Source organism: Ictidomys tridecemlineatus, chromosome 5 (genome assembly GCF_052094955.1).
Source record: "Ictidomys tridecemlineatus isolate mIctTri1 chromosome 5, mIctTri1.hap1, whole genome shotgun sequence".
NCBI classification, from domain to species: domain Eukaryota; kingdom Metazoa; phylum Chordata; class Mammalia; order Rodentia; family Sciuridae; genus Ictidomys; species Ictidomys tridecemlineatus.
The window spans coordinates 56,378,795-56,397,664 of NC_135481.1; the positions used below are offsets into that span (position 1 = coordinate 56,378,795).

At 33.1% G+C, this 18,870-nt stretch overlaps 1 protein-coding gene across 4 annotated transcripts in view; it reads left to right on the plus strand.

Annotated features, from left to right (window-relative positions):
* Mnat1 (MNAT1 component of CDK activating kinase) overlaps nucleotides 1-18,870 on the plus strand; it is a 235,271-nt gene that overhangs the window by 145,926 nt on the left and 70,475 nt on the right. Inside the window, exon 8 of one of the 4 annotated variants that reach the window (XM_078050015.1) lies at nucleotides 10,585-10,782. The exons of the other annotated variants lie outside the window; for them this stretch is intronic. Coding sequence (XP_077906141.1) covers nucleotides 10,585-10,702 — 118 coding nt within the window. The 3' untranslated portion in view covers nucleotides 10,703-10,782. Of the gene's footprint in view, nucleotides 1-10,584; nucleotides 10,783-18,870 lie in introns of those variants that run through there. 4 annotated transcript variants of the gene reach the window in all.

Here is an 18,870-nt window from a genome sequence, read left to right on the forward strand (position 1 = left end):
CAGGTAGAATTCAAGGAAGGGGGGATAAGAAAATTGAAAAGAAATGAAAAGACAAAAGAAAAAAAGAAAAAATTGTTTTTTAAAAATAATAATAATAATAAATGAAAATTAAAATTTAAAAATAAAATTTAATTTAAAAAATTTAATAAAATTTAAAAAAAAATTTAAAAAAATTAAAAAAAACAACAAAAAAATGAAAATGAAAAAGAAACCCCAAATTAAAAAAAACAAAAATTAATAAATGCAGTCTTAAGATTGATTAACTTCTCTTCCAATAGGTGGAGCTGTGCCCACTGGGCCAAGCTTCTCCTCTCCATAGGCGGGAACCAATCACCGTGCAGCAGCTCTTCCTCCCAGTCTGGGCGGGTCTCTAATCCTGAGTGCCTAGGGCCTTCTCTTGTGTCTAGTCACTTCCCCACTTTTCCTCAAACCAGGCCCCGCTCACCCGTGACGCTCACCACAATCCTGGCTACAAGCCAGGTCTGCTGCTTCTGGGAACCCTGTTTTCATGAATGCCTGGGCACACTCTCCCTGTTTGCCATTCCCTCAGACCCTAAGTTTGTAGAGCTTTGGGCTGAGAACCCCCAGTGAATTTTCTTGCCCTCCGGTAGCCACGCCCCTGGTAGCTGGTGCAAGAGACCTCAGTTGTCTTCACTGGTGGGAGTCAAAGCCGGGAGTCCCGCGCCACGAGTCTCGCGCCACTCTTGATTCCCTCGGTCTGGCTATCGAGCTCACGAGAGAGCTGGGAAGGGCCCTTATGGGAGAGCTGGGAGGGGCCCTAAAGGTTTCCCCGCTGTGTGGAGAGGGATGACTAGGGGATTACACACCTGTCCCCGCTGGTTTCAATGAAGTTATCTCCTGGTGACGTTCTGGTGATGTCAGTTTTCTGCCATGGTGGTATCCCATGCAAATGGTGACAGTTCATTCCCTTTGCCGGGTGACCAATGTAACAGGTGGATCCTGACTGTCTCTCCCAAGCCCCGTTTCAATCCTGTGGCCACTGCCGATGAAGGCTCGGATGGCATTTACCTCTGTAAGTTCAGAAGGGCCGTCCAGTTGTTTCAGCGGGATCGTTAGTGCTGAATCACAGCAGTTTGGCTGCGAGAAGCAGGTGAACGGGAGCTTGAATGCAGCCGATCCAGGCTCGGTGTGTGTTCTGAGAGGCCCAGCCTGTTCGACCCAGATCCACTTCAGCTCAGCATTGCCTAGTGATTCTTGGCGAAGAATGCAGCTACGATGGCGTGATCGGAAATGCTATCCTCCTAAAGTATTCTTGTTCTACCTATCCTTAGATTTCTACAGGTTCTACATGCATGAAGCACAGAAGAATTCTCTTTTGGTGTTCCTCTTCAGTAATAGATTACTATTGCTTTTTACTTGAATAAGTCTTATGATAGAAGCAAAGTGGTCTTCTGATTCTTCTGTTCCAACTTTTGTCTTAAAATGCCCTGTGTGCTGAGCCTGAAGGTGGTAGTTTTATTGTTCCTGTATTTCCCAAAGGCTAACAACTTTTATCTCTTAACTTTAGGGTATAGGTGAACTTCCTGATCCCACCTTCATCTATCAAATCTGTCTTGTGTTGGTGGGGTGGGGCACAAGGCAATTTTCTGCCCCTCCCCTAGATATTAGTGTTGGAGCCTAGGTAAGAGTTGGCTTTTTGCCTTTCCTCAGTGGTTGATAGCTTTTGCTGTTGAGAAAAACTACTGGAGTAATTATTTTTATCCTTCCAGCAGAGGCATCTAAGGGATGCCTTTCCCTAAAAGTGAATCCCCTGCCCCTGAAGCTTACTACATGCCAGGTAAACATTCTGTTATGAGCTACATCCCCAGTCCCTGGCTTCTTCTTCTTCTTCTTTTTTAAATATATATATATTTTAGTTATGGATGGATACAATTATTTTATTTGCGTATATGTGCGTGCGTGCGTGCGTGCGTGCGTGCGTGCGTGTGTGTGTGTATTTTTTTTTTTCTTAATGTGGTGCTGAGGATTGACACAGTTCCTCATACATGCTAGGCAAGCCCTCTATCACAGAACTACAACTCCAGGCCCCTAGCTGCTTTTTAATAGTTAATTTTCTCTTGCTTTTATTGATTGTTTTATTAGATGGGTTCATGAAATATCCTCATATTCATTTTCTAATCACCTATGGTGGTGATGGTGGTAGCTATTTATTTTATGTACATGAGTATTTAACTAACACTATTAAATTGACTTTTTTTTTTAACAGTAACTTCTTAAATTGAATAACTTGGGCAGTACTTCTGATTGTTTGGAATCCTGTCTTTTTTTTTTTTTTTTGATACCAGGGGTTGAACCCAAAGATTCTTAATCACTTAGCCACATGCCGAGTCCTTTTTTAAAATTTTGAGACAGTGTCTCGCTAAGTTGCTCAGAACCTCTCTAAGTTGCTGAGGCTGGCTTTGAACTTGTAATCCTCCTGCCTAGCCTCCTGAGCCACTGAGTGTACAGGTGTGCACCCGGCCTTGAGTCTTTATATTTTCTTTATGCCTTTATCACTATAGTTTGAAGTTTTAAATATGAACTATGTCCTTTAGATAAGGTACAACCGTAGTATTTGTATTTTTTCCAAGTTTTTCATAATTAAATCTGACTTGAATTTAAATAAGGGAGATTGGGTCATTATTGAGGATTGAGGGTGTTTTATCAACCTTTGAATATTTAGAATGCAACTGATTTTAGATTCTAGGAGTAGACTCTTACCAACAAATATTGTACACATTGATTCTTTATCTACAACATTAAGAATGGCAGATTGTTCCAATTACAAATAATTTTGTATGTACTTCAGGCAGTAGATCTTCACTATAGCAATTTCTTTTAGCCATCTGTGACTAAATTTTATCTAAATAATTGATAGTAGAATCAGAATTGGTAAATAAACATCTATTAATATTTTCTGGACCAGGAAATATTTTTCTACAAAAATAGAAGTATCTCACACCTTCCTTCTTTACAGCCTTCTAACTAGACAAAGGTATTCAATTCTCTTTTTCTTTTTTTTAAATTGTTTTTCTTTCTATCTATCTATCTTTCTTAATGGTGAGGTATTGCTATGTTGCCCAGCTAGCTTAAAACTTGTGAGCACAAAGACCCTCAAATCTCAGCCTACTGAGTAATTGGGATTACAGGTGTGTACCATTGTGCTCAGCTGATTTTGGTAATTTGGAGTCAGAATTTGCTCAAGTATTTTCTTTGATGATGTGTTATAATCGTACACGGAGATATTTGCCAAAGTAAATCCTAAATGATTTTGTATACTATAAATTCATTTTCTTTTCTGGAATTATTATTTGAAATTATGTATTTTCTTGTTAGAGTAGACCTAAAAATACATTTTTACCTAATTTAACTTTTAGAAACAGTTAGGAATTAAAAAGTAGTTTTGTGAAGTGAGTTTGTCAGAGAATGATTTGATATACTTCAAGGTTCTGTTTTTAGGGTACAAGTTTTATAGCCAGGTATGGAACTGCACCACTGCAATTCTAGCAATGATGGAGGCTGAGGCAGGAAAACTGCAAGTTCAATGTGAGCCTTGACAACTTGGCAAGACCCTGTCTCAAAATAAAAAGGAGATGTAAGTTAGTGTTAAAGCACCCCTAGGTTTAATCTCCAATACTACAAAAAAAGAAGAAGAAAAGGTACAAGTATTTTAAACTTTAGTTGCCTAAAGCTATGATATCTTCATATTTGTCCTAAGGTTTGCCCATGGCTTTTCTTTCTTTCTTTCTTTCTTTCTTTCTTTCTTTCTTTCTTTCTTTCTTTCTTTCTTTCTTTCTTTCTTTCTTTCTTATTTATTTATATGAGCTTTATTATTATTATTTGCATTACAATTCTTAATACACCTTTATACCACAATTTATCATAGTTCTGTATACAAAATATGTTGACACCAAATTCACATCTTTATACATGTATTTTGTACAATGATGAGCATCTCCTTCACCATCCATGCAATTCCTCTTCTTCCTCCCTTTCTTTCCCACCTCTTTTCCCTATCTAGAGGTAATCTTCTTCCCATGTTCTTCCTCCTTACCCCATTTTGAGTTACCCCCTTTATATCAGAGAAGGCATTCGGCATTTGTTTTTTGGGCTTGGCTAACTTCACTGCCCATAATCTGCTCTACTGCCATCCATTTCCCTGCAAATGCCATGATATTATTATTTTTTAGTGCTGAGTAATATTCCATTGTGTATAAATGCCACATTTTTAAAATCTATTCATCCATTGAAGGGCATCTAGTTTGGCTCCACAGTTTAGCTATTGTGAATTGTGCTGCTATAAACATTGATGTGGCTGTGTCCCTGTAGTATGCTGTTTTTAGGTCCTTTGGGTATAGTCTGAGAAGAGGAATAGCTGGGTCAAATGGTGGTTCCATTCCCAACTTTGCAAAAAGGAGAAAAACTGAAGGCATTTCCTCTAAAATCTGGAACAAGACAGGGATGCCCTCTCTCACCACTTCTATTCAACATAGTTCTTGAAACACTGGCCAGAGTAATTAGACAGACAAAAGAAATTAAGGAATAACTATAGGAAAAAAAGAACTTAAAATAGCACTGTTTTGCTGATGATATGATTCTATATCTAGAAGACCAAAAAACTCTACCAAGAAACTTCTAGAACTAGTAAATGAATTCAGAAAAGTGGCAGGATATAAAATCAACACCCATAAATCAAAAGTATTCCTGTATATGAGTGACAAATCCTCTGAAAAGGAAGTGAGGAAAACTACTCCATTCACAATATCCTTAAAAAAAACATACTTGGGAATCAACTTCACAAAAGAGGTGAAAGATCTATACTCTGTCCATGGTTTTTCTAGATGAGTACTTCTAATAAGCTACAGTTATCTTTTTATAGTGCCCTTTCCCCCCTACTCAGTCTTTTAGCTTCTGATCCTCTTTTTGTCCTATTTGAACAAAATTTCCATTTTCTATTTTGTTTTTCTTACAGAGGAAACAAGTTTAATTTCTTTAGAAATTGCAGAGGGAATAAATTTAATTTCTTTAGAAGAATAAAAGATGGAGGTAGGAGCCAATAAAAAAGAAATTAACATATTTCCATTTTCTTATATATATCTTGAAAGCTACATGACATGAAATAAAAATAGTACAGTGTTGTTTGTAACTTTATTTGGTACTAAATTGTAGACAGGGACACTTTCAAAATAATTTTAATCATAGCATTTATTTTTGGGAATTCATGACATAAAGTCTTGGGAGATATTGTGTCTCCAAAGAAATACATTTTTTTTTTATTTTGTAGAACTTTGACAAAGTAAAATGAAAAGTATATTGCCATTAGATTTTTAGGTGACTATTACTAAGATCTTTTCTAAAGATAAATTTGAGAAGAAGAATATAGTAGGAGTTTCTAATTAACAGAGTGTTATGACTATATAATTACAGTTCATATTACACTGATTGTACTTTCTGGTTTGCTCAAGGTAATATGGAAACCTGTTTATTAATTCTGTGCCAGTGGGAGCAAGCAGTGGGAAAACTTGTCTGCTAATTGAAATTCCCTAGACTGTGACCCCAGGAACATCTGATTGATAGGCAATGTGAGACTGTCTTTTTAATAATCAGCTAGTTTTCTAGTTAATATTTTACTACTTCCACTCAGAGTTATTTCCTTAACTGATGCAAATTATGAACATTTATAGCTTAATTTTATTCATTAATTTCAAGTTATTAATCAAGTGTAACTATTAGTTTAAATGGCTGTAAGTGATTTATTTATTGTGAGCTGTTCATGTATGAACCTGTTACAAAATAGAAAAAGATTTGTTGTCAATGTGATGGGTAGATAATTCATTTTCAGTTTCTTCCATGTACTCCATCAGATAAAGATAATCTTATTTCTGAACTAATCCTAAGACATTAGTTGACAGATGTCAACTAGAAATTTAAAAGTTTGTTTTAAATGTTTATAATTACATCATAATAATTTTATACACATTTTTGCTTGGATTCCTTTTAAGTGTTGATATCAGATTAAAAAAATTTTTAAGGTGTAGATGGATACAATATCTTTAACACATATTTTTTAGTTGTAGGTGGACACAATATTTTTATTTTATTTTTATGTGGTGCTGAGGATCGAACCCAGTGCCTCATTCATACTAGGTGAGTGCTCTGCCACTGAGCCACAACCCCAGCCCTCATATGAGATTTTAATAAATGTTTATGAGTAAATTTCCATGTCACTCAAATACTTGAATAGAAAAACAAAATTAAATATTTGAAAGTATTTAAAATAAAGTTTGGGTATCATATCTAAGTCTTTCATTCTATCCTTGAAGATATTACATGCTAAAATATTTAAGTAGCTTTGTGTATTTTAATTGTATGATTTTTTTAAACACATTGCTAATTTTTATTTTATTTCCTTAGATATCTGTTTAACATAATCACAATATAGGTGAAGTTGAAAAGTGAGAATAACTTTACTTCTAAGACATTTTAGACTGCCTTTCTCAATTTTAGAGGAATTCTGTTATTCCATGAGTTTGTTTAGTCTGTAAAATTTTATATTAAATATGATCCTTATATATTCTTCATTGTTCTTTATTTATGAAATTTATTTTTTACTTTATTATTACTTGGTGCTAGAGACCAAACACAGGGTCTTGCACATGTTAAGTACACACGCTATCACTGAGCTGTGCCCCAGCTTGTTTTTTATGAATTTAAATGAAGCTATTTGCTACCTAAATTTAGTAAAATGAAATTTTAGTCTTCAATTCATGTAGAACTTATTTGTGTATTTATTTGTGGTAGAGTGTTGTAGCAAAATGCATGTTTTCATTTCTGTTTTCTTATTGACAGTACTGATATAAGTTCTGTGCTATTGAGCATGATAGCTTTAAAAATAGATTTAAACTGTGATGATTTAATATTCTGTCATCAAATGATAAGGTTATTTAGCTGTTGTTATCCAATCATAATAATGATTTGTGAAATGGTGAAAGAAGTTGTGGTGGTTAGGATAGTGTTTAATTAACTCAGTTAACTAAAATCTGATGGTTATTAGAAGCAAAATTCTTATTTGATGTCTATTAGCTGCTGTTAATTTATTCTTTCTTGTAGAAAACTATTACAATTCCATTACTGTTATTATTGATAAAGCAGTGAAAAGTGTTAACTATTAAGGGAATAGAAAAGAGTATTGTCCACAAAAACAGAAGATTTTATTTTTAGTAACCTTGCAAGATAATTTTATGATCATTCTTTTGGTCCTAAAAATTAATAATTGGAACCATGTCTCCTTCTTAAGTCATTCCTCACTGTTCAACCAATAAATCCTTCAAGTCTCTGTGATTAATGTCCTTCAATAGCTCATCATCACCTTAATGTTCTGACCCCATCTTCCTTCATAATTCTATGTCCTGCATCTCTCATACTTAGTTTTAACAACCTCATGGTATTTCACACATTTTTGTGGTATAACACATGCTGTGTCATTTCTTTGTAGGGTTTTTGTCTTTATTGAAACAATCCTCCCTCCTTGTAATTTCATTCTCTTTTTTCTCTCCCTTTGCAAGGATTGTTTAAATGTCCTTTGTCCCCTTTTCAGTCTGGGTAGTATTGTTTCTATATTATTTCTTGAAATTAAAAAAAATTATTCTAGTATATTGTGTATGATGTGGAATATTTTGAAATCTCTGAGCAAATGTGTGAATGTAGTCCTGTTAATTTTAATTTTTCCTGTTTTTTCATTTAGAAAGTCCTAATTCAGTATAAAACTTAATACTTATTTTTTCATTTTATGTGAATTTAATTTTTATGTTTAATTGCTTACTCCATCTGGAATTTACTCATAAAGAGATTTTAAAGAATCTGTTCTCTCTTTTCTTCAACATGTTAAATTGGTTGGCCCAGACAAAAATATTTAATAATCCTTCCTTTCTTCCTTGTTATTATTTTGCCATTTATGAAAAATTAAGTATACTAGGATTTATTCTTATCTGTTCTTTGTTTTCTATTGATGTATTTCAAATTTTTAATGTCACATTATTATTAATTTAATGTTACATCTAATATTAAATAGTGTATTTATTCTCTACTTCTGTATATCACATTGCTGTAAACTTAGCGGCTCAAAATAGTATCCATTTAATATCTCATTTGTTAACAGTTTCTATGGGTCAGTCTTGGCATAGGTAAGCTGCATCCTCTACTCAATTTGCAGATGACTGCAACCAAGGTGTTGGCAGGTCTTATGGTCCTGTCACAGTTTCAAGATATTTATGTTGTTGACAGAATTTCTTTCAGATGTAGATCTCTTGGTAGCTTTCATCTTCTTAAAGGCTAGCAGGAGAAAATCTATTCAAATCTCTTCTTCTTTACCTGTTTAATCCAGGCTTGCCAGGTATGTGTGTTAGCTTTTAATGCTGTGACAAAATACCTGAAATAATCAAGTTACATGAAATAAAGATTTTATATCCACAATACTGAGATTATAACTAGAATAATAAGATATATTTCATGCTTGTATAAATATATCAAAATAGATTTTACAGTCATGTGTAACTAAAAAGAACAAATATAAAAATAGGCAGCAGGACAGATTTGGCTAATTCCTGATTTATTTCATTGTATTTCTGCTGTTACCTAGCTTTCTACCATATCTTCCTAAATAGGATATCTTAGAGTACTATTGTTTCCTTATTACTTCTGTAATAATATAGAAACAATATGTTTAGTATGTTATTTCTGTAAAATATGGTGTTGTAAAGATTTGTTTCTGTATCTTCTGTTTTGTTCCATTGGCCTTGTCTTTTCCTGATCCAATGAGTTACAAATTTAGGAAAAGTTCTGATATATGTATATATTTTTTTTAAAGAAATTTTCCTTTTGTTCTTTTGTTGTTTTTTTTTTTAAGAGAAAGAGAGAGAGAGAGAATTTTTTAATATTTATTTTTTTTTAGTTTTCAGCAGACGCAACATCTTTGTTTGTATGTGGCGCTGAGGATCGAACCCGGGCTGCACGATTGCCAGGCAAATGCGCTACCGCTTGAGCCACATCCCCAGCCCTCTTTTGTTGTTTTTAAAAAACACTTATTTTTTAATTGTAGGTGGACACAATATCTTTATTTTATTTTTATGTGATACTGAGGATCGAACCCAATGCCTCACGCATACCAGGCAAGCACTTTACCACTGAGCCACAGCCCTAGTCCAAGTTCTGATATCTTTCAGGAAACATGAAACTGTCTTGTTCCTTATAAGTTTATCTTTGGCCTTTGCCCTTTCATGTAAATTTTAGGGTTAATTTGTCAAATTTCAAAATTTTACTGAATCTGTACATTAAGTTGGAGAGATTTGATATCTAGGATATCAAAATGCACTTTTCAAAAAATTTATTTTTTAGTTGTAGTTGGACACAATACCTTTATTTATTTTTTTTATATGGTGCTGTGGCTCAAACTCGGGGCCTTGCACATGTTAGGCGAGCCCTCTACCCCAGAGCCACAACCCCAGGCCCTCAAAATGAACTTTTTGTTAATGAACTTTAAATGAATTCATTTTTAAAAGTTTCTTTAATGTTTCACAATAAAATATTTTTAATGTTTTTGTAAAGCATCTATTTCTTAGAATAATTTTAGATACTTCATATTTTTAAGCTATTTTAATTGCTATTTTTAAAGATTTTTCTGTTGTGATAGAAGTGTAGTAGATTTTTATATATTTACTTTTGTATCTAGGAAACTACCTACACTGCTTTGATTAGATTTAGATTTCTTATTTATGTAATCAAAGTATCTATGAAAAATGATACCCCAAATTTTCACACTTTCTAGTATTTGTAGTACTTCTTTTTATTACCTTGTTACACTTGTAAGAACTACCAGAATAATGTTGAATAGCAATGATGATAATGGGCATTTTTCATTTGTTCTTGATTTTAAAGTTTCTTGTTTCCTGTGGTTGGTCCATCTGTCTGTCTGTCTCTGTCTCTGTCTTTCTATCTATTGGTTTTCAAGTTGAGATTTTTCTTCTCAACTTTCTTTCTTTTTTTAATAACGTTTTATTAGACTTTTCTAACTATGCTAACCGCCCAACTACAAAGCCATTTTCACATTTTTAATTGTATATTATAGCACCATCCTACTTCCAGGAACCAAAATCTTTGTACCTTTCTGTTGTGTTAATTGGTTGCCTATGGTTTACAGTCTTTGTATTTTCTTTAACTTATTACAGTCTACCTTCAAGCGATATTACATCATTTAATATGTAAGAACATTAATATAATTTATCTTTTCTCAGAAAACAAATTTATGCTGTTGTTTTCATATATCTTACTATGTAAGATATAAACCCCCAAATATGTTGTTATTAGTATTTGTATAAAGGACTATATTTCTTATAATGATTGTTCTAAATCATTTAACTATGTAGAAGTGTATAGTACTACTGTTTCTGTTTTTCAAAGTATATAATTGATAATGTTCATATGATGTGCTGCTAACCAATTTTTCCTATATATTCTGCAGCTTTTGTTGTTGTTGTTTGTGTGTATTTTATTTCTTTTTTTTATGTTTATTTATTTTTTTGGTTGTAGTTGCACACAATATCTTCATTTATATGTGGTGCTGAGGATCGAACCCAGGGCCTGGCACGTGCTAGGCAAGCGCTCTACCACAGAGCCACAACTCCAGCCCGTATCCTGCAGCTTTTAGTGCATAAGTTTGCATAGTAAGGTAATTTTCAGAAGAGCTATGCCATATTACAGCAAAACAGACTGTAATTTACCAGAGGAACTTAATTATTTCAATATATATTAGATTATAATACAGTTGATATATCTTATGCTTATATAATTTTATCAAAATGGATTCTGCTGTCATGTGTAACTAAGAAAAACTAATAAAATTTAAAAAAACATTAAAAAAAGGAAAAAAAGTACTATTATAAACAAACAAATAAAAGAAGATTTATTCTGGTTTGTGGTTTCTAGAGTTTCAGTCCATTGTCGCTTGGCCCGGTTGCTTTGAGCCTTCAGTATGGCCTGTGGTGCATGCATGGTGAAGCAAAGCTACTCACCTCATGGTGACCAGGAAGCAAAAAGAGTGAGGGAGAGAAATGTTCCAGAATCCTAATATCTCCTTCAAAGTCATGCTCACCATTACTGAACTTTGCTCTACTAGGCCCTATGTCCTAAAGCTTCCATCACCTTCTAATAGTACCACAGCCTGAAGGACAAGCCTTTAATGCATGAGCCTTTGGGGGGACACTTCAGACCCAAACTGTAGCACCCATATGCAACTTCCTTTGTTGTAATAATGATCAACTTATTGGGGCTTTAATTATATCTGCAACCCCACTTTTGCTATATAGTATGATTTTAGGAGGGAAACCTATCATATCATAGTTCTACAAGGAATAGAAATTATGCAAGGCATCTACATGAAGGGGTGGGAATCTTGGGAACCATGTCAGAATTCTTGGATGGGGTAAGTCTTCCTTTGCTACTCTTCCTTTTCAAAATATTTTAAGCATTTTTATACATTTTTCCTTCCAGGTAAACTTTATTGGCAAAAAGCATTGAAGCACTCTGTTTTATGTGCATTTGAAAATTTTTATGTTAAAGTATTATAAAGCATTTAATGAAAGAAAAGAAACCAGGAGCCACCAACACCTTAACTAAGATACAGCCATCTCTTTTATCCAGTAGATAATAACTAAACACCACTCCTTTCGTAATGAAAAGTCATTTAAAATTATTTAGTTTTCGTGAATCACATTATTTTATGGAAATTAATTTTTGTTATGCATGTGATGCTCTTGTGATAAAATTGTTGTCATTATTCTAAGTAGTTTTTGCTGACATATATGAAAGATATTAAGTATATTTTTGTTTTGTATCTAGCAGCTTTACTGAACTCTTATGGTTTTACTAGTTACGTTAGGTGATTCTCTAGGGTTTAAATAGTGAGACAGTCATAGAAAAAATGAATTTTTCTTTTAATTCTATATTTCTGACTTCTGTTTCATATTTTGTTGTATTTGGCTAGAACTTTTAGATCAAATGTTATATAATTCTTTTTCTTTTTTTATTTGTTCTATTTAGGTGTACATGACAGTAGAATCTATTTTGTTACATTTATACAAGCATGGAATATATCTTAGTCTAATTAGGATTCCATTCTTGTGGATATACACAGTGTTGATTCACTCTGGTGTATTCATGTATGTACATAGGAAAGTTAAGTCAAATTTATTCCACTGTCTATCCTATTCCTATGCCCCCTCCCTTCCCTTCATTTTCCTTTGTCTAATTCACTGAATTTTTATCCTTCTTCCCCTTAATTGTTTGTTACCATCTACATATCAGGGAGAACATTTGACCTTTGCTTTTGGGGATTGGCTTATTTCACTTAGCATGATAGTCTCCTAATCCATCCATATACTGTCAAATGTCATAAAGTCATTCTTTTTTATTGCTGAGTAATATTCCATTGGGTATATATGCCATAATTTATTTGTCAATTCATCTGTTACAGGGCACCTAAGATGGTTCCATGGCTAGCTATTGTGAATTGTGTTGCTATCAACATTGATGTGGCTGTGTTACTGTAGTATACTGATTTTAAGTCCTTTGGGTATTTGCTGAGGAGTGGGATAACTGTATCACATGGTGGTTCCATCCTTAGTTTTTTGAGGAATCACCATACTGCTTTCTGGAGTGGTTGCACCAATATGCAGTCCAATCAACAAAATATAAGTATACCCTTTTCCCCACATCCTCACCAGCCATTATTGTTACTTGTATTCTTGATAATTGCCATTCTGGTTGGAGTTAGGTGAAATCTCAGTGTAGTTTTAATTTACATTTCTCTAATTGCTAGAGATGTTGAACATTTTTTCATATATTTGTTGACTGTTTATGTTTCTTCTTTTGGGAAATGTCTATTTTGTTCACTTGGCAATTAATGATTGGGTTATTTGGTTTGTTTTTTGATGTTAGGCTTTTTGAGTTCTTTGTGTATCCTGGAAGTTAATGTCTTACGTGAGGTGCAGGTAGCAAAGATTTTCTCCCATTCTGTAGCTCTCTCCTCATGCTCTTGATTGTTTTCTTTGCTTTGAAGAAGCTTTTTAGTTTGATACCATCCCATTTATTAAGTTTTTAAGCCTAAGCCAAAATGTTGGAGTGTTGGGCCTACATAATTCTGATAGCTACAATTTCTTGTTTTTGATTTTTCTCCAAATGCTTCATTTCATCATTAAGTATCATGTTTACTGTTTAAGTGATTTTTATTATCATGCAGAAGAAATATTTTAAAAATCACATTGAAGAAATATATGTATCATAACCGATGTTAAATATTTTAGTTTTTTGCACTTTATTTTTATTGAGTACATTTTTTATATGTCTATGTACTTGTTCAACTTGTTATTTAAAAGCTTTTTCAATAGCAAATATTCTTTATATTTCTAGATAGGTGTTTACTTACAGTAGCGTTTAAGAAAGGCTTAATCCCAGCTAGTTCAGGAAATTCGTTTCGATTTCTATCAATAAAACAGAATTGAAGACAGACTATACTAACTAGAAAATCTTACCTCTTATTAGAATGTATTTAATAAGGTTCATTCAATAATTTACATATAATAAAATATCTGCTTTAATTATATATTTCTGAGTTTTGACAAATCCATAGAATTTATAATCACCAGCACAATCATTGATGTGACTATTTCCATCATCATTGTGCTTATTCCTATCAATAAACTGTAATTTTTAAGGTAGGAAACTGTTACTTACATTCTAAAATTTCCTTGAGTGAATATGGTGCTGTTATACTTGTTTTTTTTTTTTTTTTGATCAAGGTCTTTACCTATTGACTAATAATACATGGCTTGCTTAAGTATGTAGAAAACATGTTTGTTTTACTTTATTTTTGATGCCCCTCATTTAAGTTTATATATTAGTTTTATAGAAGGTCTCAGAGACATCAGAAAAATCAAAGAATATTGAAAACTAGACAGTTTAGAGACCTCAATGTGTGTGTGTATCCTGTAGTTTAAATTATGCTTAATTTTAATTATGAAAATATTACTAAATTAACATTTTTTGTTGTCTGTGACAGCAGACTGTCTTTAGTATCTGTTTTGTTTGGTATTTGAATTAGAAATCAACTCATATATAAACATGAATCTTTGTGCTTAAAGTTCTAGTTTGGCTCTAGTCTGGTGAGTTTTAAATCTTTTATGCAATCATGGAAGAAAAATATGTTTCTGCTTGAAGCAGTTGTCAAACAAGCTTCTTTCATCAACAGTCAGACACAGGGCAGCTGAATGAGGCTGTTTAGTCTAGAGTAAATGCTCACGAGATTGCAAAGTCACTGAGGAAATGTAATTATGCAATTGATTCCAGAATAGTTTTTTTTTTAAGTTAGGACTTTAAGAGTATTAAATCATAATACTGATTTAAATATATATACATATATATATGCATATATATATAATGAGATGCTTTCCAAAATTAATTTCAGAAAGAAAACCAGCACTAAATAAATAAATTCTTACAGTAAAATACAGTTGTAAATCAAATTTTTATAGGATCTCAAAAAAGAAAGTTCAATTTATTGTTGGAATTTGATTATTTCTCCCAAATCACTATAAAATTTCGTTAGTCCTTGTAGACTCAATATATAATTGTCTCCTTTGGGAAATGAAAATTCATAGTATTCAGCTCAAGTTAACTGAGAAAACAATCAATTCTTTAGCAGTTACTTTATCCCCATTACTCATTTACTCATCACTCAGCAAATATTTATAAAGTTCCAATTACTCTTTTGTGTGCCAAGAAAATAGCAGTGAATAAAAGAGAAGAGAATGCTTACTAATATAAAGTTTATGTTATTTTGATGTAAAACCAACAATAAAAACATATTATTGAGCCAGGTGTGATGGCATATACCTGGAATCCCAGTGAATTGGGAGACTGAGTTAGGAGGATTGCAAGTTGTAGGCCAGTCTCAGCAACTTAGGAGACCCTATCTAAAAATTTTTAAAACATGGCTTGGAATATTGCTCTGTGGTAAAGCACTCCTGGATTCAATCCCCAATAAATGCTCCCTCCCATTATTGAATTTAATTGGTATATTAGAATTTCCCAGAGAAACAGAACCAATAGAATACATAGAGGAGATTTATTTTGAAAACTGGCTGACTTGATTATGGAGGCCTTATAAAGCATGATATGCTTCTGTCTACAAGCTGGAGAATGAAGAGAGCCTGTGTATAATTCATTCTGAATCCAAAGGCTTGGCCATCTCATGGGCGCTATAGATGTGAATCCCAGTGTGAGGCAAAAGGGCTCAGAAAGAGCTGGTGGGGTGGAAGTGGAGATAATTTAGGGGGTTATAAGTCCCTGAGTCTAAAGACCTAAAGAGTAGAAGATAAATATCCTAGCTTCAGAAGAGAGTGGATTTGCTCTTCTTTACCTTTTTGTTCCATTCTGATCCTCAACTGTACTGGGTAATGCCTGATCACATTAGTGTGAATCAGTCTTCTTAGTCTACTGATTCAAATGGCTTATCTTTTCTGAAAACACTCTCACAGACACACCCAGAAATAATGTATTATCAGCTGTCTAAGCAGCCTTTGTGCAAACTGACATATAAATTTAGTCATTGTAGATGATAATTAGTTCTTTAGAGACAAATACAGCTGGATAAAGGCACTGGTAGTGATGAGAATAGGGTACCATATTTTAGATAGGCAAGTGATTGGAGAAGGACGCCATTTTTTATATAGCTAGGTAGTAAGTCTTTTATAAGATGGTGTTTTAGCAAAGATATAAAGTGAACCATGTTATTTCCTAGGAAGAGTTACAAGGAACTAACTGTAAGTGCAAAGTCCCTGAGGGAAGAATGTATATGTGCAGTTGATTCTAGAAGTGAATATGTCCTGCAACTGGAAAGATTCCTATCTCTCACTAGCAAGCCCAAATCATTGAATCTTTTTTCCTCTTCCTCACTGAGATGAAGGGGTAGCAATAGTGGAACATATCTGGAGGAGAAATGAATATGGGGAATAGTAGGAAAGGAGGTCAGACAGGTAGCAAGTTTTTATGTAAGGGGCCAGGCTGGGACCTAGTTAGATGCTATAGGGCTTGGTAGATCATGGTCAACCTTTGGGATTTTACTTTGAAGCAGATGGGAAATCATAGGAGAAATTTGAACAGAGGCATGCCTAAAACCCCCGAAACTTGCTTCAAGAAACTTGCTTCAGGAAAGTTGGCAGGGGTGGTGTTAGGGGACAAAAGTGAAAACCTTAGTATGATGGTAGTGGCTTGTCCTAGTATGGTAGCAAATATGGTTGACAAGAAAGTGATCATATTATGGATATAATTTTAATAGGAGAGACAAGAATTTTTGATGTTATGGGGATATGAAAAATAAAGGGTGACTTCTAAGGTTTTTGTCTGAGCAACTAGTTGAGCCAATGTGCTGTGTTTACTGGGGAGGCAACGATGGGTTGCATTGTCTGTAGGGAATTTGAAAAATAATAAACTGAGTAAAAGTCAGTTTTTAAAATCGCCATTACTGGCAGTTCTAAACAATGTTAGTTTTCAAATTTCCTTCCTAAAATTTTGTTGTTGTTGTTGGTTCAAGTTCTAAACTATTTCTGTAGTTAACTTTTTCACTTAATTAGCACACCTTTCAATTAGCACATTTTTACTTCTTGTTTTTTAATAATATTATATTGTACACAGAAGTTAATTCAGAGAATTCCCAGTTTTACTGTCAGCCCCAAGCTCCTCCTTCCCAGACCCTATCCTGCAAGCACAGGTACATTTTATCTCACTGAAAAGTAAGTTTGTAACATTTGGAATTCTTCTAATTCCTTTCTGGCAAAATTTCTATTTCTAACACCTGTGCTACTCCATATTTCTGAGTTTAAAAAATAGATCTCAAAACAGTGATATACCAGTGATAATAAAGATGAAGAAGCAGAACTTAAGTTCTTATAGCTTTTATTTGTGTTAAAAGTTTTTCAACTGTGGAAAAATTTGAAAGTTGCTAGAATCAATACTGTAGAAACAAAGTCATGAACAATATTGTATCTGAAATTCATTGTGAAATAAAAATTTTATTAAGCTCTTCCAGACTGCAGAAGATACATAACCTTTGAAATAAAATTAATAAAAAATATTCTTAAATCAACTACGAGCAAAGATAAATTGACAGATCTTAACTGTATCATCTATTGAATATGAACATGCCCAAAGATAGTTTTAAATGAACTCACAGAAAGATTTTCAGAAGTTGAAACTCAAAATAGAGATTACAACGGGGCAATCTCCTATGTGCTTATAAGTGTTGCCCTATTAAAAAACAAATTAATATAATTAATATGTATTTTAATATCATACTTTCTTCTTTCAGGGGGTATAAGGCAGACATCTGGGCACTTTTTTGAAAATTAGAATTTTTTCCCATATTTAAAAATCGGTGCATTGTAGTTGTACATAATGATCAGCTTTGTTGTTATGCATATTCTTTTCTCTTTTGTGATGTAAATTTTATTTTACAATGATTTTTTTACTGGTACTATACAAAGTCAAACAAAAGAGAATCTTGCTGTCTTTTCTGCATTATTGTTATTTTCTGCTTTGATGATTATTACAAAAAATAATTTTGTTGTACAGGGACACAGATGTGCTAATAAAAAGATGTGCTTTGCCTGTTCAGTATGCTTAGATATGTAACTGTCTGATGGAGTATTTTCTGAGAATGGGCTTCTTGTGTTATAGGTAGCTCCTGTGTTGACTGTAACATCTCATAAATTCATTCAGTCATTAAAATTAGTTTTCTGTTATATTTGGTCATATATTTTAAGGATGTGGAGATTTAGACTTGTAAAAAAGAGCACAAATGTAAGTAATGATCAGGAAGTGAATCCTATATAGAGGGTAAAAAGAATAGTGGTTATTAAAACTGGAAAACAAATGACTGTGCTTGGGAAGGGACAAACATAAGTGGTTATTTTTTTTTTAATTTATGAAGAAATTTGTTAGAGAATACTGCTTTTGAAGGAAAATTACCAATAAGATGGCAAAATGTGGACCAGTTGACAAACTAGAGTTTACTTTTCATTCTGAAATATTTCAGGGTAGAACAAGATACTGATTGGTTCTGTATAGCTTTGGTGTTTATTTGAAAGCAAGATGCTATTTCAGGTACTTTTTAAAGGCTTATCACCATTCCTGATTTTACATGCCTTAACATAATTTTTTTTATCACTCTCCAGCTTCTAAATCTTAGCCTTTTGTCCTACTCTTTACTACTCTGCTTGTATTTCTATGTATTTACTCTTTATATTTTCTAAATAAAAAAATTAATACTGCAGTTCTTGATGTTCATTCTTATACCTGTCTCTTGGCCTTCTAATGTGAGAGATGAAGATTTAAGAATTCTAAAATACTTTGTTACCATAATATCACTTGCCCTATTAAATTTTAGTACAGTTATTTCATACTTTGGAAGTTGAATTGATACTATTTTCTATTTTGTTGAGTATATAAACATTATTTTTATCTGGGTCATATACAATGTTTATGTTTCCTTAGAGTTTGCAATATGATTTCCTTTTTTTGTTTGTCTTTACATTTTTCCTTTGGCTTTAATCAACATCTTTCCTATTTCATCAAACTCAAAAATCTTAACTATCTTGGGCTCATCTGTTTTGTTTTAATCTCACCATTTTTCCTCTTTGGATTTGTTTTAACCTCTTTACCCATTATAGATGGCATTTCTGTGTTACTTTCGTTAACTGCTTAGTCTCTCCTGTTCTTATTTGCCTTGTGATAAAGTCCTGCAAGATAGCTACTTTGCTAATT